General features: G+C 42.6%; 1 protein-coding gene across 2 annotated transcripts in view; it reads right to left on the bottom strand.

The window, feature by feature from the left end:
• Ncoa5 (nuclear receptor coactivator 5) overlaps positions 1-24609 on the bottom strand; it is a 34386-nt gene extending 9777 nt beyond the window's left edge. Inside the window, exons 1-4 of one of the 2 annotated variants that reach the window (XM_026787045.1) lie at positions 24457-24609; positions 11479-11545; positions 1928-2254; positions 387-502 (exon numbers count right to left, since the gene is read on the bottom strand). In XM_026787045.1, coding sequence (XP_026642846.1) covers positions 387-502; positions 1928-2254; positions 11479-11516 — 481 coding nt within the window. In that variant the 5' untranslated portion in view covers positions 11517-11545; positions 24457-24609. The remainder of the gene's footprint in view (positions 1-386; positions 503-1927; positions 2255-11478; positions 11546-24456) is intronic. The other variant, XM_005372475.3, reaches the window with a different exon arrangement.
• Between the last annotated feature and the right edge of the window lie 610 nt (positions 24610-25219).

Here is a 25219-nt window from a genome sequence, read left to right as displayed (position 1 = left end):
CAATAAGAAAATTTTGAAGACAGAGCTGAGAAACGTAGGTGGTAAAAAGTAACACCCATGCTTGCCTTTACCTAAAGAGAAGCTGTTAGGTAAGCATGATAGACACACACAAACCCCACACTATATGCGTGGTCAGCTACCTGCAAAACAAGCAAAAAGGCAAGTAAGTCTCAGAGCCTTCACCTGTGACGTCTGCTCCTCCTCACTGCTGGACACTCTCATTTCCGGTGGGATGACCAACCTACAGGATGGTGCTAATTTGCATTTAAACATCAACATTAACATCTGTGGATTGCCTGGCTGGGTCACTAAGCCCTTTGTGTGGAAGCAGTGGTGTTAATAAATGACTCTCCCCAATTAACAGGAACACATTGTTGCGACTTCACCTTTTGTACGAGGACCTCGTCCATCAAAGCTGTCTCTGTAGCGGTCGAAGTAAGAGTCATCCTTTCTCCGGCAGTAGTCATCCATCCTCAGATAGCGGTCGTAAGAGCCTTCCCTCCTGAAAAGTTAGGAACAATTTCTCAAGTTACAACACTGTCCTATCCAACAAAACTCAGATGCAGAGAATACTTCAAAACCAAAGTCCCTCCAAGGTAGTCACAGAATTTTGGAATCCAGGTTTGTATGTAGGACTTGTTTATTGTCTCTGGGGCTGTGACTAAGTTAACTCATCTTACAAAATGATATGGACTTGGGATGAAAAGAGATGGAATAAAGACAGCACTGGAGCAAATGGCTGTCAGAGGAACCATTTTATGCCTTCTCATCTCTCTTCCCTCTACTTTAAAAAAAACTGTAGTAAGGGGGCTGGAGAGATGGCTCAGTTAAAGAACACTGGCTGCTCTTCCAAAGGTCCTGAACTCAATCTCCATTAACCACATGGTGGCTCACAATCATGTATAGTGGAATCTGATGCCCTCTTCTGGCATAAAGTCATACATGCATATACATAAAATAAATGACTAAATCTTAAAAAAAACTGTAGTAAAATATGTATCAATAATTTGCCATTTTAACATTTTTTTTCAGCAGGGTCTCATGTGGCTTGAACTTGCTCTATAGCCAAGGCTGGTTTTGAACTTCCCTGCCTCAATTTCCTGTGCTATACATCACCATATGGGCATTAAACCACCTAAGCGCATACTTCACAGGCGCTACAATCCCAATGCCATGTAGCTGTGACCATTATTCATTTTGAACTGTTGGACAACCTCAAACAGAATTCTAAATCATTTGCCTGCTTTCCCCAGCCCCAGCAATCTCTTGTCTTTATGGATTTGCTTCTGCTTTCATTTGTATAACACTGTCTTTCACAACATGGATGATTCAGATGCTTTTTTGTTTTTTTGAGAAAGGGCTTCTCCTTGCTCTATTGGAACTCACTCTGTAGACCAGTGTAGACGTAAGTCACCAAACAATCCCACACCAGTTTGGAATTATGATTAATAAAAGGGTTATTTACTTACAGGGAAAACTTACAGATCACTGTCCTAGACAACAGCCCTCTTTGAGACCAGGTACAGAGTCTAGTAGCTGGAAACAGAGCCGGAAGCAAGAGAGAGAAAGCAGGGCTACCGCTGCTTTTTAAAGCAAAAGAGACCATGCCCAAGCGGGCTGGTATCTGAAAGGATATTGGTTGAAGGAGCTCCTGCAGCAGACCAAGCTAGCCTCAAGCTCAGAGATCCTGCTTCTGCCTCCTGAGTACTGGGATTAAAGGAGTGTGCCGCCACCACCACCCAGCTCCAGATGCTTTTAATAAGCACAATTCATCAATCTTTTACACATTCATCAAACTTAACGAGTGCTACTTGATAGGAATATAAGGAAATGCAAGGTCACTTATACAGAATTTTCAGTAAGTGCCCCCAAATACAACTAAGAAAAGTTGCCAACAAAAAGGCAGATGGACAAGCTTTGGACATACCTGTACAGAGGGTCTCGGGAGTCTCTTATGTCTCTGTATCTGTCATACACAGGATCTCGATGATCTCGAAAATCTCTAGAGTCTCTTAGATCACGAAAGTCCCGAAAATCCCTCAGGTCCCGAGCATCACGTATACTTCTGCTGTCTCTGTGATCCCGAATGTCCCGGCTGTCTCTGTGGTCCCGCAAGTCCCGAGGGTCTCGAATGTCTCTGCTATCCCGGGCATCTCGGCCATTCCTGCCATCCCTGGGTTCTCGCCTTGGACTTCCTCGAATTGGAGAGCGATCACGCCTTGTATCTCGACTATCTCCAAAGCCATATGGATCCCTGTGGGAGTTAACAAAAACATGCTAAGACAAAGAAACTTTGGGTGTCCAATCCTTTAGTTTATAGGAGAATGCTACCTCCCTCCAAATATTTTTCTCTGAAATATAGCACACACAGTGAGAACATAACTGAAAATGTTAGGACAGTCCCCATCTTGTTAACAATAAGTCCTAGAAGGTTCCAGAACCTCAAAGATTATAGCATCAAAAGAAGTATGCACAAAAAAAAGCCCAAAGTTGTGGCTGGAGTAGTAGTAGTCATCAGGCTTCTGGTATTACGTAGTGCTTCTCACACATGCTGAGTTAGCCCTTCCATCACAACAGACTTTCAAAGTGATCATTCTTTCCCCTACATGCTATTTCTTCCCATGATCAGTTACCTGAAAAAGACTTCATGGGTCAGGACTACAGGGTACAGTAAGGGTCAAGGTTCATAAAGGAAAAGCCAACCTTTCAGCTCTTTATGGGAGAAAGTGCCACCCTTCAAATCTTTCCTCTCAAACACAGCCCTTTAACAGTGAGAGCAGGACTGGAATTTTAAGGACAGTTACCCCATCTATCACTCTGCTCAGACACAATCTCATACAAAGTAATAGGAGGACTAATTTTTACAGTATATATAGAAAACCAGTTGAAAAATCTCAACAGGACACTCAATCAGAAGAGAAAAAGCGAGCAGTCTGGTATGCCAAGCTAACAGTTCTAAAATAATCAGCTCTTGTTCTGCTGCTGGTAGCAGTCTCTTTGCACAGAATCTTGTTAGGTCCTTTTCCACTATTTCCTCCTTGTTTACTGGCTCAACCTAAGTTGCTTTTATGACTTAATTCACAAACACACCTGTTTGCACACTTTTGTTCATATGGCTTCTCTATTTCCTACATGAGTCCAGGTGCCACCAATCCTCACAAGCAAGCCCCTGTGCCATCTTCCAGCCACTTCCTTCATGTCTGACCCACTAGCAGGATTACATCCTCCATAATGCCTGTCCTCAACTTTTGATCTTCCGCAGCAGGCTCCACCACAGCTCTCAACTGCAGTAAATGACACGACTGTGAGGCACTCAGGCTCCAAGTTCTGTCTACACCACACACGTTAGTTTCCTTCTCTGAAAGCTGGCATCAGTTCTGTCCACTTTACCTTCACTGGTACTACCCAATGCTAACTTCTAATCCAGAGTTAGAACCTTCTAGAACTCTCCTTTCTGCTCTTGCTGGAATATTTATGTAGTAAAACTCTTTTGTTCATTTCCCACAGTATTTAAATTCAATAAATAATTTCCACCACGGGTAGGAAGGGCCTGAACAATCTTGGTCCCTAACTTCTTCAACCCTGCAGCACTTCCTTCCTCCACAGTTTACAGTATGGACCTTTCATCTACACCCAGCTGAGATCTTTCCTGATCCTCTGGCACAGCAGGATGGACCCAGATCCCATTTTTAGGTTTCAGTATAGAAATATCCCCTACGCCCTGATTCTCAATAAGTTTTATTTTTTGATATTTAGGACAGGGTCTCATACCCTAGATTCATGATCCTCCTGTCTCCCACCGAGTGCTGGGATTACAGGTGTGTGTGCTACAACACCTGACTGAAACTCCAGCACTCAGGAGGCTAAGGTGGAAGGATCGCCATTGACTTTGTGGCTAGTCTAGCACACAAAGGGAATACAGACAGCTATACAGTAAGGGCTACACAGTGAGACATGACTAATAAGTATGGGAAAAAATTACTTTCTGCTTCTAAAATGTCAAGGCTATAATTTTTGGGGGTTGATACTAGGGGTTAAGCTCATGGTATTATGTATGTTAAAAGTGGGTGCTCTACCACTGAGCTGCATCCCACCCCAACAACTGTACTTTCTCATATTGACTATGTATATATTCTAGATTCATTTAGTGTATCTTCACTAGTAGACTGCAAAATCTACAGAACAAAGATGTCATCTGATTCTGCCCTAAAAACATACCACACAGAACTACGCTGGGAGGAGCGTGTCCTACACACACTACTATTGCGCTCAGCAAACTGTCCTGAGGTAATGGTCACACAGCACACAAAATTTTAATCAACAATGGACCACATGTGCAACAATATTCCTTTAAGGCTATATCACAGAGCAGCTGCCTGAATGTAAATACACTTTATATGGTTTACAAAGCAAAAAAATTGCCCAGTGGCAGGTTGGTGGCACCTGTTCACATAGACTCTCTACCGACAGAATGCTGTCTTGAAGACTGTGCCCTTAAGATACAGCAAGGAGTTCAGGAAATGTCTGTACTGACCTCTGTTGAGATTCTGGCATTCATCACCACTGTACATATGAGGCATCCATCACAATGCCATTGGCTTGAGAAAGCCTTACAGCCACAGCAAAAACAATTTAAATGCAATTTTGTTTTCGACACATTTTTTGCCCTCCCTCCCCCAGATGAGGGGCTTGTAAGGTTGTTTAGGCTGGTCTTAAACTCTAGGTTCAAGAGAGCTTTCTGCCTCAGCTTCCAGAACAGCTGTGGCAATTCTGATCCTCTATTTTAGGGCTCATCAGTACTCTTTGATTTGTTAGCACTGTCACACAGCAGTAGCCAGGTGTTTAAATGGGTGCCGAACATTCTTTACCAGAATCAAGTGCAGACTAACCAAGACTGCCAAGCTCCTACTGTATCACAGAACTGTCCTGCTATGTGGAACATCTGCTGCAGTGTAAATGTGGGCAAATAGTCAGGATACGACAGGAAGTGACAAATACAAAGTATTTTTAGATTATTAATGACCGGCAGATAAACCTGCCTTGGGGAGCGATTAGAAGTAGTCATTAGAGGTGGAATCAGATTTCAAGTGTTCTTGGCAATCAGGGCTGAAATAGCATGAGTCTGATGGACTGAAGACCACACAGGCCTTGGGCTGGGAGAATGTGGCTAAGAACCCCATGTGTCACAGCATGCTATCTGCAGCCTTATGAGAATCATGAATGCCTTAGCTGGCTCTTGTTATTACTGTTTTTATTTTTGTGGTGCTCCTACATGCGTTCTTATTCTTTCCACCCCATTGAAGCATCTTACCTGGTAGTTTACCTTTGCAGGCTGACTGTTAACAACCCTGTCCTCACAGCCTGGGTCCATACTTCTTGTATAACACAACATTCCTTCCCTTCCCTCAAAGACTCTGAAGTCCATGTGCAACAAAGCTAATAATTCTCTTCTGGATAAACATGCAAAAAGGACAATATTCCCAAAGGGGAATGGATGGAAGCAAAGGAGAGGTGGTAGTGAGGGCAGTAAAGACAGTAATTCTCCAAAACAAAAAGGCAAACGCTTCCCTCCTCCAGATGAACAACATGGCAGAGCACTGTTGTTGCAGAGACAAAAATGAAACAATAAAATCCTGTTAGGGCTACTCTAGGACCCAAATAACATTCTCAGAGCAATGACACTCCTGCTTTTGATCCCACCACCTTTCTCAAAAACAAAAACAGTTAACAAGGTAGTGCTGTGTTCAGTGTCCAGAGCTGGCAGAGGGCAAACTCCTGCCTGAGGAGCTTGACCTTAGATGATAGGTATGTTACAAGCAGGTTTCTGGAGCACACAAAGCTCACAAGGTCACTGCACAAGCAGTGTTTACAAAGGGAAGGCAAAACAGCACATGGTCATGTACTACACCACTAGAGACCACAAAGGAACACAACACGGCAGTTAGGCAGCAGCACCAGAGACTACAAAGGGTGACAGGTGGTTAACACACAATTTTGCTCCATGTTCATGATCTATTCGGGGGAAAGGGAAAGGGAGGCAAATGCTCTTTAAGAGACAATCAAATCACTGGGCAACATTCTAGAGATAAGGCAGGGATAGGTGAGGGGGAAAAACCACGGCTTAATAGCAGTGACTTGCTTCTGGTTGACAGGCTTTCTTGCTGGGCACTAAAGGAGCTTGGAGGGTACTAGGCATTTGAAAGCATACAGAGAAGAACCGACAGATGGTCAGCTTAATAGGCTGAGTTGGACTTGAGCTGTTTTTTTAGCCAGCTTGAAACGTCAGATCCAGGACAGTGTTCCTTGGTTTTGGCAGTCCAGGAGGTTCAGGAGAAAGGCCCTATCTTCTTTCTTTTTTGTCAGTGACTCCTTTCTTCCTGTGTCCACCGAAGTATTGGGAGGATTAGCCTTCATTTGATCCTGAGAAAAATCCTTCATTAGCTCTTCATAGATCCTGCCCACAAATACCATTATCTAAATGTCGTGTGGCGCTGAGCCTTCACCATGACAGCTCCAGGTAGTGAGAAATAAGGGACTTGTAGAATTCTATCATCAAATACTTGTAGGAAACGAGGTACAATGAGATGTACACTTCACAGGTCCGAATTCTTTAGGTGCTCAAGCTTCTCCCTGGGAAGCATGTTGGCTCCTCCATTGATAGAAGTGGCACTTCTTGAGATCTGATGACTTTTCTTGAAGAGGTAAATCACAGCCGAGAGTCTTCCACTGTGATGCCACTGAAAGTTGGGACAATCTTATACCAAAAGGAACAAGCAATTATGGAAGAAGTTAAGGCCCACATGGACAAGGTGAAAACACTGAGGCCATACAGGAAATCTGTCCAGGGCTGGGTTACTTCTGATGAGCTTTCACCAGTGGCTTTCACCAGGCATATACATATGGACAATATCCTTCAAAAATGTAAAGGGGAAAACCCCCTAAGGAGCTTTTGTTGTGGAGAAAGTAATTCTATTTATTGTTCTTTAGGTCATATGGGAAGGTTTAGGAAATAGTATTTGAGGCCACACTGGCACAAGGATATGTTGCAAAATCTGGTTTTCAAGATAAACTGAAAATGGCAACTTCAAAAATCTAGGTCATGAGAATTCTAACTCAGTCCCCCAAAAGCAGACCAATGCCTGTTGACCAGCTACAGACAACCTGGATAAGTATGCCGTGCACTAAAGTGGTTTAAGGAAGCAGCCCAAGGGCTGTGCAATAAAGATCCAGGCTGAAATGTGATTGTGAATAAGGAGCCCTCATGCAGATTCTATGCTTGGCCAGGCCAACTGAGTCAGAATTACACTTTGACAGCTGGAATCATTAGGGAGGTACATTCCTGAACACTGAGCAAGCCCAGCAGAACTGTGCTCACAGAGACATCTAAAGAGGTGATAATCCTGTGAAAACTCCCAGAGACACAGAGGTGTTCTGACAGTCAAGGTTAAAGTCCAGCAAAACAAGTGTTATAAAGGCCTGGCCAGCACACCTAAAAACAATTTTTTGTTTTAGAGTAGACAGAACAAAGAGATAATGGTGTATCTTAAAGGAAATGCTGGTCGCCAGTTCAGTGTCAAGCTTTACTCCAGAAAACAGCAACCACGTGCATAGGAAGAAGGGTTTGGGCCGCTCAATGAAGGCAGCTCACCTGCTGACACTGAGCTACCTCAGGCTTTGACTGGAAGCACGCACCCAAGGGGTTGGCAGTCCTGCCCTACCTACACATGTATTCCACTGCTGTTCTTCTGGTGTGTCCAGAGAAGGAAGCATAGGTAGGGCAGTGACCAAAATCAGCACTACTTTTACTTCAGTACATTTACTTTGTCTTGATCTATTTCTATTTTTTTAAAGGTAAAAATTTGAGCTTCTTTTGTTCAAGTTTTAAGTGGTGCTCAAAACAAATTTTACCAAACTTGAGCATTTTGTTTTCCCCTCAAACAAAATAAGCATAACCATACAGAACACCACTGTGCTAAATGCAGAGGAACCCAGTCACATATCACAAGAAAAACTGTTAATCAAATGGCACTAGCCTAGCAATCCGTCTTGCTGATCATAAACATGGCAAGAAGTCACACCCTATCTACAGTCAAACAATCTGTCTAGAGGTTAGTTCTGAGGTCTATCAAGATGTCTGCACATTTGTTTACCTGGCAGGGAGATCATTTGAAAGGGTTCTGTCTAACGCTATTTATATACGTGTTTGCTTGTGGGAAGCTATTTTTTTTAAAAAAGAAACAAATACTATTCCTTCCTCCAGTAGTTTGAGTAAGAATGACTATATAGGCATTTATACTTGAATGCTTAGTCATCAAGGAATGGTGACATATATTTGAAAGGATTAGAAGGATGAGGAGGTGTGGCTTTGTTGGAGGAAACGTATCACTGGGGGTGTGCCTTAAGGTTTCAAAAGCCCACACCAGGCCCAGATTTTCTCAGCCTAGGGGCCAGATGTAGCTTCAGTGCCATGGTGCTCCCATGTTCCCTGAGTGACTATCCTAGAAAGTGTGTGTGTACTTTCCTTTTTGTATTTCCAGCTGTAAAAACATAGCTGATTCTATCCGGAGACTACAAGCATCACAGAGAGAGAATTTTTCTAGTAGAGTCAATGTCTTCATAGTTATACATTCCATATTCATTTAAGCCACTTAGTTGAGAAAAATACACACTAGTGCTCTCTGAAAATGACACATATCACATCTCCTCTTTCAAGTCATTAGCAATTACAATTCTGACCTTGGATGCAAACTCTTGGCTATACCCACTGCATGTTTACTGAGGCAATGAGTGACAATAGAGATGGGACTGTGACTGCCCTAAACCTACACTAGTTAGATACAGCCTGACTGAAGGAGATACTACATGGAAATTTTTTAAGTTTTAAGGATTTGTGTCTTCACAATATGTGAGCTCCTCGCACACACCTGTAAGTCAGCCAGTGAAGTATTTATTTGCAAGCCACAATCAATCATTTCTTCTCTTTTCTTTTTCTTTCAAGACAAGCTCTAGTGTATCCCAGGCTAGTCTTCAACTTACTATGCAATTGATGATGATCTTGAACTCTAGCATCTACTTCACAGGTGCCTGGATTATGGCATGCACCACCACACAGTTTATGTGGTACTGGGGACTGTACCCAGAGCTTAGTATACACTAGGCAAGCCTTCTACCAACCAACTTGTAGGCCCATATTTCTATGTGGCATGGCAGCCAAACCATCAAGCCATAGGCCACACCTGAGACAGGTCAGGTATCCTACCAGGCAGGCTGTAGCTAATCTAACAAAAGGTCAAGATGTTTTGCTCCTTCCTTTGTAATTTGGAGGACACCTGATAGAAATGCTAATTCAAACCTACTTGTACACAGCAGACAGGTAGTCGTGGACGGGACTGAAAGCCAGTCACCTGGTTACCTAGGAGACAGAATGCTAATGTATTTCCACCTCAGTTAAGTTTTGGTATGAAAGAATGGAGAATAAGCGAGAAAATTTTCAGAATGTAAACTCAAGATAGCATGAGATATCTCTGAGAATCTTCCTCCTGATAAAAACCATGTGAGTCGTGTCTTTATTCCCATCTCCTCCACACCGGTCCAGAGAGAGATAGTTTATGTTGGGGTCTGGTCGAGAAAAATAATTGAGGGTTCGGGCTAGCATTGGACCCCAACACCAAGTGAGCTATACTTGCAGCCTGTCACAGACATTAAAGGATTAGAAGGAAAAATATATGATACGCCTTCTTGTAGAATGAAACCAACAGATATCTAGGACATCCACGTGACAGCTGCGGCACAGCTACAGTGTGGTGTTGAATTCAATTTCTTTGTACATTAGGGTTCTGTCTGAACAACTAAACTTAGTTCATGTAGGGAATGTAGTTTCATCTAAAAATCCCAATTACAGCTGGGTAGTGGAGGCACACACCTTCAATCCCAGCATTCAGGAGGCAGAGGCAGTCAGATCTCTTTGAGTTTGAGGCCACCCAGGTCTACAGAGTTACGTTCCAGGACAGCCAGGGCTACATAGAGAAACCCTGTCTCAGAAAACAAAAACAAAACAAAATTTACATTTATTCTGTGTAGGGGGTGCCACGGCGCACACGTGTAGAGGTTAAGAGACTTATGGGAGTCAGTTCTCTCCTTCCACTATGTTGGTCCTGGGGATCCAACTCAAGCAGCTGGGCTAGTGTCAAGTACCTGTTCCCTCTGAGCCATTTCACTGGCCTGGAATGTGTTTTATTGTGGGTTGTAGTTTCTGTGGAAGTCTGGCATTTTATTTAGGAGCAAAGGCAAAATCCAGAGGATACTTGAGCCTTCAAGGGACATCAGATATCAACTACATTGCGTTGGTTTGCATCCCGCATGAAACTGCACATACTGCATCCCATTTGCAAGTTGCCATGGGACCACAAAGTGTGCATACAATCTCAATGGAACATTAGCAGAGTTCTTCCTTTGTATCTTGAGAGTACACACCAAGGATATGACTTTTGTCTATACTGGAAGTGATATGGGAGTGATTTCTTTCTAATTTGTTGCTTTCATTGGTTAATTAATAAAGAAACTGCCTAGGCCCATTTGATAGGCCAACCCTTAGGTGGGTGGAGTAAACAGAACAGAATGTTGGGAGAAAGAAGCTGAGTCAAGGAGTCGCCATGATTCCTACCGGACACAGACGCAGGTTAAGATCTTCCCTGGTAAGACACCTCGTGGTGTTACAGGGATATTAGAAATGGGTTAGGTCAATATGTAAGAGCTAGCCAATAAGAGGCTGAAACTAATGGGCCAGGCAGTGTTTAAAAGAATACAGTTTCCGTGTAATTATTTCGGGGCATAAACTAGCCAACGCGCTCCTACTACAACATGGAAGGAAGGTCATATTGGGAAAATTCCTTTCCTCTATGTGCAGGAAAGCTCAGAAAAAGGAAGACTTTTGAGAAGTGGAGTGTTTTGCCCTTTTTATTTCCCCTCAATTAAGTAACCCAAACATGTGAGCACACAGGATCTGCAGCACAGGCACAGCAGTAATCTCTCAAGCAGCTCTTTCTGCAAACCTGGGTTAACGTCTGGACCGGCAGCGATTTGCAATGAAGAATCAAATCTCTGCTGCCTGTTGCATTGCAGCATGGCAGGCAGACACCAACACGACCCTGGGGCCCTCTTCCTGCTCTGAAGGCTCCCAATGACACGTTCCCAATGACACGTTAGCTGGGGGAAAATAGAGGTTTATCCTCTTCCAATTGCCTGCAACTCACGCTGCAAGCTGAACTTGCTGGTTTTGTCACCGAAAACACAAAGCTTCCTCTGCATCTCCTGATGTATGATTTTAAAAAGTAGGAAGGCCCTTCACACAAGGTTCTTGTTTGCTTGAGAGTTTCTCATTTGTTGGGGGGGAAGAAAAGACCCTTGATGTGTGAAGTTGGGCTTAACTCCCCAAAGCCCAACTCTCCCAAGGTAACTCACTGCTTCAGGGTACTTTACCTTCGTGTGGGGCTGGGTCTTGATGGAGCCGTATTCATATTTCTTCTTTCCGCTGCCTTATTAATATCTGTAAAGAATAATCAACCCATCTGTTCAATGCTACGGAATAAAAACAAGATCATCAGCACATTTTAAATGAAAGCAACAACCAAAAAATAAAAAATAAAAATAAAAAAGAAAGAAAGAAAAAGAAAAAAACAATGGCAACCAGCTGGTATGAGGAAATCCATTCAGAGACATACTGGCATTTGGGCAGTTTTCATTATTAAGTTAAAGGTATACAGTAAAGGTATAAGTAAAAGGTAAAAGATGTCCCTCTATTTTGTACCAATTTAATTATGTCAATATTTCAATACCCTGCCAAACCCTAAACTTAACATTGCCCTGTCCAAAGGGAGGCAAAGGTGGTTGTCAGTTGGATATTTTTGTGTTTGTGTGTGTGTGGGGGGATAAGGTAAATAATTCTTATATTAAAAAGAAGCTAGAATTAACTGTCTTAAAACATCACTATACAGTGAAATACAGCCTTTTAACATATTCTGGATTGCTTTTTAATTGGAGAGAAATCTTCCAGAATGAGATATAGGAAAGAAACTAATTTTTAAAATAAAAGAATGTGATTCGCTCATGTCTATAAGCTAAGGTAAGCACGAGCATGTTGCATGTGGGTTGTGGAAACCACTCCTAGTCAACTTTCATTTAGAGAGGATGGCATGTGCCATGGAATGAACAGCATTTTAAGAGCTTAGAGAAAGGTCGATAAATGCATGCAGTGAAAGATTGTTTTGTTAAAAACAAAATACCATATTCTAAGAGGTAATCGAGTACTAAACACACCAACCGATGTCTCAGAATAACAGCTGATCTTCTCAGAAAATAAATGAATGCATTCGGAGTTCCAAAGTTGACAGAGACACTGCCTCCTACTGCAGTTCAGCTTCATCCCTCTTGTTCCACTGAAGCAGTCAACAGCATCACAGCTAATGACTCAAATGGTATTAAACACTCAGATAATAAAATACTTTAAAATACTAATTATGTATTTTTAAAAAAATCCCAAGCAGTTTCCAATCATGTGCGAGACCACGGCAGTGAGAAAAGCTCACAGTGGTCTACTATAGGCTTCACTCACTCTGTAAGCTGCCAATTTTTAAGTTCTCATTTAAGTGAGGAAGAGCTGTAATTCCACTTAAATCAGAAGTCTCTGTATTATGACCTGAAGGAGATTTTTAACAAAACTGAAGAAAACATGAATCTACATAACCAGAGAAACTTACTCTGCCCAAATCATTCCTTATCTCCTGAATTACAAAGACACAGAAGAATATAATTTCTACTTAAAGTTAGAATATATTTTCTATGTACGACTTGACTAGAAATAGATGCCAGAGCTTTGATACTGAAGGAGATTCTGTAATTTACAATTAAGTTCACAAATATCCTTCTACAACATGGGTTCCTGGGATCAAGTCAGGCAAGCATGTATCTTTACCCACTGAGCATCTCTCTGATTCTTAATTTTTAAAAAAATATGTAATTGTGAAGAAAAAAGTTAAGCTTTGCAAGAGTTTACTGATCTATCAGGCTCATTACACATTTCAAGTACAGACAGGATTTGGAGGAAATACACTACCTTTAACTAATCACAGAATTCTCATAGTATCACTGGGTACACCTAGCATGCTCACATAAACAGTGCTGCTTGTAGCACAAGCTGCTTTGAACTTCAGATCTTCCGCCACATACCCTGGAGTGCTGCAATTTTTAGGTACCATACTGCTCCCTGTGGTACTATGTTAACTGCTAAGTTTCTGTCAAATCTGTCCTTTCCCTCTGCATATGAAAGGTTATTACACTGTATCCAGTCTGTGAATGTCACCATATAGGAATTACAAGATCAAAGTGGTTATATATTATGAAAATTTGAGGCAAAATTTGAGGTTCAAGATAGAAAGGGGATATTTTATGTCCAAGTTACTAAAAACAATTTTGATTTAAAGATTATTTAAAGAATACTTACAATTATATACTTAAGCCATTTTTATCATAATTGCTATGTAGTATCTATTCTCCTTAATAGAAAGCAATGATATATAGATGGTGTGGCATATATTTCCTCTACAAAAGAGAGAGAGAGAGAGAGAGAGAGAGAGAGAGAGAGAGAGAGAGAGAGAGAGAACTCTTAATTCCCTGCCCCTTTCCTACTTCTTTGAGATAGGCTAGTCCCACATTCAAGACACTCCTCCGGTGTCAGTCTACCAAGTGCTGGCCTCCATAACTAGTTTTGTTTTGTGGTAGTAGGCAAATTCTCTGCCACTGAGCTGCATCTTTAACACAAACTACTTTTTATGTTAGAGGCCAACACACATTTAGTTTGGTCTGCCAAATGTTTGCCTTTCCACCTTCATTTCATCCATCTCTCAATTTGGGTGACATGCAGAGACAATGAAATGGGACTTTCTGGCTAAGGACCTCATTCAGGACTGCTCGTGTTAGGGTAGAGTGGAGAGGGTTTCAGACAGTAGTGAAAACATCATCTCCGACACTGCTGTTGAGCCCCTCACAATCCTAGCACACACACAACTTCTGGAGATCTGAGTTCCTGTCGCCAGAGGCAAAGGTTGAGGGAGCTTTTCTCTGAAAACACACGCAGTTACTGGTAAAGGAGCTTCTGTATTAATCACATTCTTTTCCTCCTGACACCTCAGAGAACTAGACAGCCAACTTCAAAGAAATGAAAATGGCATTATCTAAAGGAGAAGAAAAAAGCAGCAAGAATCAGAGCTTTATAGGGACAAAAATGGAATGCTTCTCTAGAGCAGAAGAGGGAAAAACACGGCTTCTTTCTATTTCTGACATATTATTCTGGTCAAACACTTTTATAAGAACCAAAGTCAGTCTCTCCATGTCGTCTCCACTTTTGCTTGGATGCTACTTATACAGTTAAATAATCTGATCAGCAAGGTGCCATTTGGTATTACAATAATCAGCAGGAGATAGAACCTCAGCCTGAACAGCTGTGGTTTTCAAGCATTCTGACAGCTTCAAGTTCAAAGCACTTCTCAGTTAAAGATTGTTACGTCAAGAAACCAACACCAACCAAAGGGATTTATAGAATAAGAAAAAACTGCAAAAATAATCAAGAAAGCATGTTTCACAGAAGCAGAATAGCCACTTTAAACCGTGACAGAATAGGGTGAAGATTCCAGACAGTGTATAGCTTCCAATCTACACTTTCATTTTATTTCAGACTAATATGCCACGCAGGGCTCAATAGGTGCCCTTGTGTGTTATAAACATGCGTGTTTCATTCATAGTAGCATGAACTGCTGTTTTGCTCCACATACATACATATGTTTATGTATGTATCTGTATATGTATGTGAATGTATATATATATGTAGAGAGAGAATATAAATAATTTACAAAACAAGGGTTTTGTTGTTTCCGCAGTAGTGGGCCTTATGAATGTGAAGTAAGCTCTCTACTATGGAGCCATAGACATGCCCTTCAACTAAATTCTTCAACTCAGCAGGCACAGCAACAGGAAACAATGAGTATGAGATGTAAAGCAGTGTGAACCATGAGCCCTGAATGGTTCACAGCACCATTATTACTGTTGAAGATTCCAGAAGCCCATAAAATTCCAATAACGGCCAACAAATGAAATAAAACTGCCCCAAAGTTTAGCTGAAAAGCAGCTAGCAACCAGGAGTGACTATGCTGGCATTATATGAAGATGGCACCATTTGGAAAAGCCATACCCACAAAGACAGCAAAATCACCTACTGCAGGGTTTTAAAAGGAAGATGGCTTTGGTGACACATGTAAATCAGGGACAACTGTGATGAGTTTTACTGTCACAGGCCAGAGATTAAAAAAAAAATGCCAGGAAGCTGCTCATGGTAGTGCAGACCTTTAATCCTAGCACTTGGAAGGCAGAGGCAGGTGGATCTCTGTGAGTTTGAGGCCAGTCTGGTCTACAGAGTGAGGTTCAGGATAGTCAGAGATACAGAGAAACCCTGTCTCAAAACAAAACAAAACAACTTAAAACCAAAAACCAAAATAAAACACACACACACAAAAAAAAAAAGAAAAAGAAAAAAAAAACAACAAAAACTACCCCCCTAAAAGAAGCCATGCTTGTTGCATTTCTCCTATTTGGCACTTTAGGCTAACTTTCCTCTGACTACTACACATTCCCCCACAGTTACCTTCCATTCTGCATTTATTGTATCTTTAACTGTATTTGCATACCATTCTTGGAAAGAGGAACTTATTAAGTGTTCACTCTGTCCCAAAGCCCATACAGAACACATGCTTGATTTGATCCAATCCTTTCACAACTCTTCAGCTAGAACTACACAGTGAGACCGTGTCTCAAAAAAGGAGGTTTTCAGTTTGTAGATGAGGAAATCTGAGGGTCACAAAAAACATGTGGTTTATCTTAGGCCACATTATTATCAAGACAAAAATCTAGAGGTCTGGGAGTTTCAGGCTCTCACATTAAAAGCTAAGCACTGGGCCAGCCTGTAATGCCAGGTGGAGACAGCAGATCCTGAGGGCAGCCAAACAGTCTAGGTCAGTGAGAGACCCTGTCTGAAGGCAATAAGGTGAATGGCAATAGGGGAACCCAGCCTATGTCCTACTCTGACATCCCTACGCACATGTATATTCATACTCATGTACACATCATATATACATAATATCACCCCCCACACACAAAAAATCTGAACTCAGATCCAAGTCCAACCAACACAAACTGCTTAAATATCAGGCTAAGCCTGCCCTAACACAGACATGGTTTCTATTTAGAACAATCTTGCTGACTGATCACAGTGCAAGGGAACCTGGAAAAGGGCCAGTCTATGCCGAACACCCAATGTTTAAATGCCTCATAGATACTCAATGGAGTAGAATTTACTTTATCAATTTCCATTACCTCGAACTAAATATTTCCAAAATATTTCTGGGTTTTGCTACTGATATTTTAACTCTTCAGTTGAAAATTATTTTTGTTGTTGTGGCCTTTAGTTCCAAATTCTCCTGTCCCAGCCTCCTAAATATTGGGATCAAAGAGCTCCAAAAAAACTTAATGAACAGTAATTTCCTGCTGTTTTTTTTTAAATATTTATTTATTATGTATACAGTGTTCCGCCTGCATGTATCCCTGCAGGCCAGAAGAGGGCCCCAGATGGTTGTAAAACACCATGTGGTTGCTGGGAATTGAACTCAGGGCCTCTGAAGAGCAGCCAGTGAGTGCTCTTAACCATTGAGCCATCTACTCAACCCCAATTTCCTGCTCTTTTAACTGTGAAATTTTGTGTGTTATTAGAGAGAGGATGAGAGGCGTGAGCACTCTGGGGATTGAACCTATGACCTGGTATGTAAAGGGTGGGCAGCAATACAGTATAATTTCACCCCTCACCAAAGAAGCTTTTTTTTTTTTTTTCCAGCAAATGACTATTACAGAAATGTACACACTGCAGGCAGTGGTTTCAAGACAGGGTTTCTCTGTGGGGCAGTCCTGACTGTCCTGAACACTCTGTAGACCAGGCTGGCCTCGAACTCACAGAGATCCACCTGCCTCTGCCTCCCGAGTGCTGGGATTAAAGGAGTGCACCACCACACCCAGCCCAAAGAAGCTTCTTTTTTGCAGCAAATGACTATTACAGAAATGTACACTGCAGGCAGTGGAGGCACACACCTTTAAGGGGATTTCAGTGAGTTTGAGGCCAGCCTGGTCTATAAAGCAAATTCTAGAACTGTTATACAAAGAAAACCTGTCAAAAAACCAGGAAGAAAAAAAAAAAAGAAATCCACAAGCTGGTCAAATGCAGAAAGTATAGAACCATGGAGTGCCCAACCCCAACTGATACATTTAAAACACAACCCCTATACCTAAGGCTCGGGGAGCATCTTTGAAGAGGAGGCAGAAAAACAACATTAACAGCTAGAGATCCAAAACACCTTCTGTCAGACAGTGTCTTGTAGACATGGCAGGGAGAAACACCCGAGAAATCTCAACAATACCACTGTCTAGACAATATTTGTATAATGACAACACCAGTTTACATGCTACTGTAGAAACGGGAAATTTCAGAAGGCCATAATACCCCTAGAGGAAGAGCTACATATAGGTAATCAATGGCTGCTGAGAGGCAGAATCACTTTTCTCCAGGGACAAGTCCTAACAGGCTATCCAATCCCGAGTGCTTAGCCCTAAACACATGTACACATTAGCAAAAATAAAGAGACTCAGAAGTTACATAGATGTACACATATGTACAGGCACAGATCTGTGCACATGTATATATAATACATATAAAATATAATACACATAATAGTATGTATACAAACACACACACACATATATCAATATATGAACAATCAATCAATCAATGAACAGTTTAAAAAGAGGCCATGAATTTGAGACGGAGTTGGGGATGGGGACATAGGAGTTGGGGGCGGTATAAATATAGCATTCATGGATGAAATTCCCAAGTAAGAAATGTAAATGAAAAAGTTCACAAGTTACACCCATTTGTAATTATGGGACACATTGTGATGTTATAAGGTACAGAGGTATGCATGTTCATAGCCTGTGTCATCTGTACATACATATACGTAGTGTGGAATAATTGAGTCAAGTTACCATCCATCACTTTCAACACTTATCCCTAACTGCATTTTTACCCCTCCCCCATCATCTCCCCAACCCACAGCCCACAGTAACCATCATCCTCTTCTGCTGTGAGATGGCTTCAGAGTCCACATAAACAAGGTCACTGAGCTTTTGCCTATCTGTGCCTGCCGATCCCCCTCTTTCCTTTTTTTGGCTAGGATCAGCATATCCCAGCTGAAGCCCCACTTAAGGAATTCATTCAGTCAAATCGCTTGATTTCTCTGAGCCTGTGTCTTCTTGATAAAATGAATATTCTACTGTGTTTCCTATGACGATTTAATGAGACAAACTAAAAGATTTACTGAGAGTCACAAAGTTCAGCTAATATAAAGCAAACCACTACTACAAAAAACTTAAAAAACAGTTTTAACAGGCAAAATAGAAAAGCTTAGCTCAGCTGGGTGGTGGCAGCGCACGCCTTTAATCCCAGCACTCGGGAGGCAGAGGCAGGCGGATCTGTGAGTTCAAGGCCAGCCTAGTCTACAAGAGCTAGTCCCAGGACAGGCTCCAAAGTCACAGAGAAACCCTGTCTTGAAAAACCAAAAACAAAACAAAACAACAACAACAAAAAAACCAAACAAGCCGGGCGTTGGTGGCGCACGCCTTTAATCCCAGCACTCGGGAGGCAGAGGCGGATCTCTGTGAGTTTGAGACCAGCCTGGTCTACAGAGCTAGTTCCAGGACAGGCTCCAAAGCCACAGAGAAACCCTGTCTCGAAAAACCAAAAAAAAAAAAAAAAAAAAAAACCAAACAAAAAAGAAAAGCTTAAGTAAGTCAATGAACTTGAGGACAGTTTATAATTAACACACGGAATATTTCTTTTATGTTGCCATTTGTCGAATTCATACTGTATAAACCAGGCGTTGGTGTTGCACACCTTTAATCCCAGCACTCAGGAGGCAGAGGTAGGCAGATTTCCGAGTTTGAGGCCAGCTTGGTTTATAGAGTAAATTCTAGGACAGCCAGGATTACAAAGCGAAACCCTGTCTCCAAAAACAAAAAACAAAAAACAAAAACAAACAACAACAACAAAAACCAAACAAAAAATTCTTACTGTATAGGTGTCAGATATGTGAAGACAACAAGGTTCACATCCCTGACTTACAGGGGTTCACTGTTTAATAAAGGTGAAAGGTACTCACAGGGAGATGGCAGGTGATGGAGGTGGGAAGGAAGAAAGGACTAAAAGAAACAGTGGAACTGGAAGAAAGAACGGCTTGGGAAAAGGAAAGAACCACCCAGCACATGTGAATGCAAAGGAATGATGCAAAAGACACAGCCAATCAGAACAGCACAGGAGGTTTGCACTGAGAAGAGGAGGGCAGACGAAGGCAGTCTAAGGCTAAATTCACATCACAAAACACTTTGCTGTGAAAAAAGGAAGAAAGCGATGGCAAAAGGACCTGCTAGATATGAGACATGAACTAAATTACCAAAACAAAGCCAAATTAACAAAGCTTCCTTGCCTAAAAACAGGGCAGGAGCATTTAAATTTAAGGCAGTTTTTGCCAGGCAGGGAGGTGGCTTTACGGAGAAAGGCAATTGCCACAAAAGCCTAGTGACCTGAGTTCAAACCCCAGTACCCATGAAAAGGAAGGAGAAAACAGACTCCACAGAGTTGTCCACTCTCCACCACATGAATGCTGTGACATGTGTGCACCCCCACACATCACACCCACATAACAAAATTTTCAAAACAGAATGCTGCCCATTACAGTATCAATCTTTGGGAACCATTGGTTTAACAGTGAAAGAAAGATGTGGAGAAAATTTCAAAAGATTATGATTTTACTTTTAACAATGGAATATAAAATGAACTTTTGATCGAATAGCCACCAGGCTTCTCTTTAACCAGTTTTCTAACACTTTAATAGCAGAAAGAAATTACAACCATTCTCTATTTTCTTAGCATCACTGAAAAAATTACAGCAAAACAACAACAAAGAAACCATCATCTTAGCTTTGAGTTCAGTGCTGGGGTAGACCAAAGGGCCTTGAGCACACTAGCGTGTGTTCCAGCACCAGCTTCACCCAGGCCATCCTAACACTTGAGCAGGAGTGAGTACATTCAGCCAGGCAGGAGTCTCGCAACCTTTCCATCTTACAAAGCTAAAATTCTGTGTCCATTAAACAAAACCTCCCCCCATTCTCTCAAATATATAGATATGTTTCCACTTAAATTATACATATACATTCATTCCCTATGTCACACCGCTTTAATGGTGATGTGTCAGAACCTCTTGGAAAGTTTATTTACTTTCTGTCCTCAGAGCAGAGGGCTGGACAAATCCAGGGCCACTGAGTTGAACCCCAACTAAAAGTTCATTAATAAATCAAATTCCTAGGCCCTGTCCTAAGTTTACAGAATCTGAGTATCAGACCAGTATTTTGTAACTGAGCTCAATTCTAAGGGGACTTAACAAATATTTGGGAAGTACTAGTTTGTTACCTATTTATTCCTCCAGCTTACACAATATAACACACAGGCCTTTCATTTACACGTCTCCCTAAATCTGTTCAAACAGAAGTAACAAACACCAACTATCAGGAAGAAAATCTAGTCATAGCCAGGATTATTATTGAAAGTGATAACTTCTGGTTTATGTTTGCACTTGTCTTCAAATGCTCTAAAAATGGTTCAGCTTCATAGTATGAACTAGATTGCTTCTTAGCTTTCCAGCTAAGTTGTAGTGTAGTCTGAACTAGAAACAATAGGAATATTTAGAAAGTCTCTGGACCTTTCGATAGCTAATATCTTACATTCAGAAGAATGCCTTTTCCTAAAAAGGAATGTCTCCCAAGATTAACTTCAGATTTACTAAACACTGCTTTAGTGGTGTGGATGTGAAAGTATGTGGCCATCTTAATTTTTTCCCAAAAGTTACATTTAGGTAGTAAAACAAAATACTTTAAAGAGGACCCTAAGAGCAAAACAATACTGACAGCTCTGGCTTGCAGAATTAAGTTTGCTCTTCATTAGCCAGAGAATGGGCTAATGAAGGTAACATGCTTTCAAAAACAACAAAATCAGTTAAAGGAAAACATCAGAATACACTCCACTATGACAGGGCCAGGACTCCACCATGACTGTGTCACCTGTGCGATCCTGTTTCCTTTGGAGGTCACAGTGTGATTATACTTTTCTTTTTTTTTTTAACATTTTCATTTATTTATTTATTTATTTATTTATTTATTTATTTATTTATTTATTTATTTATTTAGGCTTTTTCGAGACAGGGTTTCTCTGTGGTTTTGGAGCCTGTCCTGGAACTAGCTCTTGTAGACCAGGTTGTCCCGAGTGCTGGGATTAAAAGTGTGCGCCACCACCGCCCGGTGATTATACTTTTCACACTGCTTTCAGGGACTGTGTGTTCCCATGTTTTAGCCACTGTCATAGCTTTTCTTTCTAGCAGTTGATGTTTAAGGGTTATTTCTCTTTCACCAGGGTTTTAGGAAGACTTCTCAGTCGATGGCCTAACTGAATGTTATATTGTGGAAGCTGGAGGAATAATAGGTAGCCTTACCTTTATCTTTCATTGTTAAAGGTGCTATTAATGAGAGTAACAGAGGGTCATCTTCTGTTGGGCACTGCTCTGACAGCTTATCTCTTAGCAGAGTAGTCTACACAACCGTGTATGCTGTTCGTAGGACACATCTTTTAGCACATACAAAAAGCTGACAGTGAGCTTTGAAAGTATTAGTCTTAAAGACACATGATAATCATTCATAAACCTCAAGGTGTACAGGAAGCAATGCAGTAGAAAGAACAATGCTTTGGGGGGGGGCATTCAACTGGAGTTCATGGGAAGACAGAGGCAAAGTCATAATGAGACTATCATCATCTCTGGTACATTAATACACACATACAGACAAACACACAAGTACAGAGACACAGACGCACACACACAGGGCTAGCTAACAGAGAGACTTCAGAACTCCTAGACTACGGATGCTACACAACACTGCCTAGTTTTGCCTATGAAATCTTTTATCTCTAACAATATTGTCTCAAAATGTTCTTAATATGTGATATTGGACAAGAAATCTTAAAACTCCTTGAGCTCCCATTTCCATATATGCACAAAACTTCACAACACATCTAATACCACTAATGCACGCACTTTACAGAACAAGTTGCAGGAGCAAGGGAGTGGCAGTTACCGCATGCGCTGCTAGCTGTGGATCCCCTCTGCAACCAAGTGCCAATGGTGAGTTTAGGAATAGAGACTATTTTTCATGCAGGGAGTCAAAAGCAGAAAACTAAAGGGCATATTCCAAAGGTTTCCTTTTCGTAAAAGGCTTTTCAATCTTAAAAGCACATGCGGATCCTAGTTCTCACAGTGACAAGCTTACAAAGGCACTGCCACCTTCAGGCACAGACATGGAACACCCAGAATGGTTATTTAAAAAGTTTCATAGTAAACCTTTGCTCATGGGACTTCTAAAGCCTTTCCAAAAGCTGTTTATTTTTAGTTAGGAGCACTAATAAATGAGGCTCCACTTGCTTACGTTCTGAAATGGACTCCTGAGTAAAATAAAATCCCCTTTCTTCTTTGCACAGGATTGCTGCTTGGAAATCTGAGGACAATGATTGACCTTGTTTAGTTCTACTCTTAATATCAAGGTCATATACCTAAGAACATCGACTGCTTGTCTTACAGCCCTTGGTGGGGGGGTATCTGGAATGGCCCAAGTTGGCTTTGCTGAGTTTCATTTTAGGAACTAAAGTAAATCTGCTCTCATACTTTATAAAAACCAAACTTATGAGGAGAGAACCAGTGGGAGAATTAACCCTGCTATCTAGACAAATGCCTTTACAATGTGGTGGGTGAGCCAGCACACTGTACAAGGAAAAGCAGTCTTTATCAGGAGGTTAAGAGTATGCATGTCAGGGGTCCCAAAGAATATATGGAAGGTGAAAGATGAGCTAAAGGGAAGAGACAAGGAAACCAAAAGGAAGAAAGACATCCATGTTAATCATTGGTCAAGGATCTCCAATCCCCTAAGGTAAAAACCAGGGCCCTGTTCAGAAAGGTCAATACAAAGTTACTGTTTCACACTCACACTGATACACAGGAGTCAATGTACAGTTGTCAAAAGTCCCAGCGGTGTTTGCAGAAACATCGGTTTATGAACTGTCAAGGGGGCTACCACACCACAGTTCTACAGAAAACTGAGGCGGCACGTCCAGCGTATCTGAGGGGTGATTCTTGCAGCTGTTGGGGTCCCACTTCCAAGTCAGTAATGGCAACCTTTTACAACCAGGATAATTATCATCCCGAAGATCCCAGGGCATTTCAATGGGATCTGGAATGCCGCAGGGGGGAAAATCCTATATACAGTGAAAGCCACAACACGACAATTAACCCCGTAGACCTAGGGCAGCAGTTCCCAAAGCCTGGAGCGCACAACTTCAGGAGGAACAAGGACACAGTGTTTATTTTAATAGACAGGTATTTATTTTTTTCTTTTATGAACGTCAGAAAAATAACTGACTTTCCATTATACGGTTTGGGGTTGAAGTTTCCGCCTTAAACAAACTGTATTTAAGGGGGGGGGTTCAGAGTCGGTTTTAGGAAAAACATTTAACATTCGGTAAATTGTACAAGATGACAGGCAGACTGTAACGGTGCAGCGCGAGGGACGGAAGCTGGGGGACCTGGTCCTAAGCACAGTCCCTGGCCCGTTACCGTGGAGCGGAAAGGACCCAGCGCTAGGACCCTGGAAGCCAATGGGTTGCGGCGCTATGTCAGTGTAAGAACCTCGGGCACGGTTTCTCTCGCCCGGTTTCCCGGGCCCAGGGTGAGCTTCCATAAAACGGGCGAGGTGTCACACAAGTTGACATCTCGAGAATGCGCCCAGGGCGACAGTGCACCCCAGGTGGCTTGGCGTGGGGACACTGACGCCGAGACCGGTGCCGAGACCGGTGTCCATGACCCGGGTTCGAATCCCGCCTGCGCCCACTGATTCGCCGAGCCCCTCCCGCCGCCCCCGCCCCTCGCCCCAGGAGAGCGAGCGACTTCACAGACTGGTGCTCAGGGCGTACTCGATCCTACAAAGACGACTCGGCGCTGTCCACCTCAGCCCACAGTCGCTCGCCAACTGGGTTCGGCCAGACCGGAGCCGGAGGCAGCCGCGCCCCGCACCGGGCATGCGCAGCTTCGCGCGCGCACCCGGAGAAGAGGCCTCGGCCGCGCGTCGAGCGGACCCTCCCGCCACAGCGCCCCCCAACCCCCAACTGCCTGCCCATCAGTCCTACGCCTCGGCGGACGGCCACCGCTTCCCGGCACTCACCGCTACCAGCGTGGCCGCCTTCCCGCCGCTCCTCCGCCTCAGACGCGCCGCTATGGCTTCGGCCTCAGCCCACCTGCCCGCCGTAGGACAAAGGCGCCACCAACCGACCGGCGCGGGCACGAGGCAATGGCGGCCGGGGCGGAGTGTGTTGGTGAGGGCAGAGGGCGCGCACGCAGCGGCGGCCACGGCAGTGACGTAAAAAGCGTGTGGGTTTACGGCAGGGCTGAGTTGAGGCGTCCATCTCCTTGGCGACGAGGGAAGTGGCGCTCGGGAGGCGGTTGGGAAAGCCAACGGTTGCCTAGTAACGGGGTCTCTGTGGAGCCCCGCAGAGGACTTCTTCGGTCTGGCCTTTCCCTCATCGGTAACTGGGCCGACAGATTTAGGTCCCCCAATACCCTCGGTCCTGTCAGACTTAAAGCCTTGGACACCTAAGCACATGTAGATCTGTGTATTGGAGAATCGCAAGGAACAAAGAGCAGAGAGGCTAAGAAAAAGCTGAATTTAAATTTACATTTAAATAGGCTGTGTATCCTCTTAGTTTCACTGACAAGAGGCAAAAGGCTTCTAGAGATATAGTCCTGGTTCTTCTTGAACCGTGAAGCATGTAGAAATGTTGCTTTTTCTTTTCCGCACTTAATCTAGAGTTTGTTACAGGGAATGGAATTTGCTCACACAGTTAAAAATGCTCTCCATTAAGCCATGGCTGTATGAATAGCCCCAGGGAGCTTCTTAGATGCCAGCGGGTCTTTGTCTCATTTTCTTC

The sequence above is a fragment of the Microtus ochrogaster genome, linkage group LG8, assembly GCF_000317375.1.
Source record: "Microtus ochrogaster isolate Prairie Vole_2 linkage group LG8, MicOch1.0, whole genome shotgun sequence".
In the NCBI taxonomy this organism is placed as follows: Eukaryota; Metazoa; Chordata; class Mammalia; order Rodentia; family Cricetidae; genus Microtus; species Microtus ochrogaster.
Note: the sequence above shows the minus strand (reverse complement) of the source record. Positions and strands in the feature narration are given on the sequence as shown.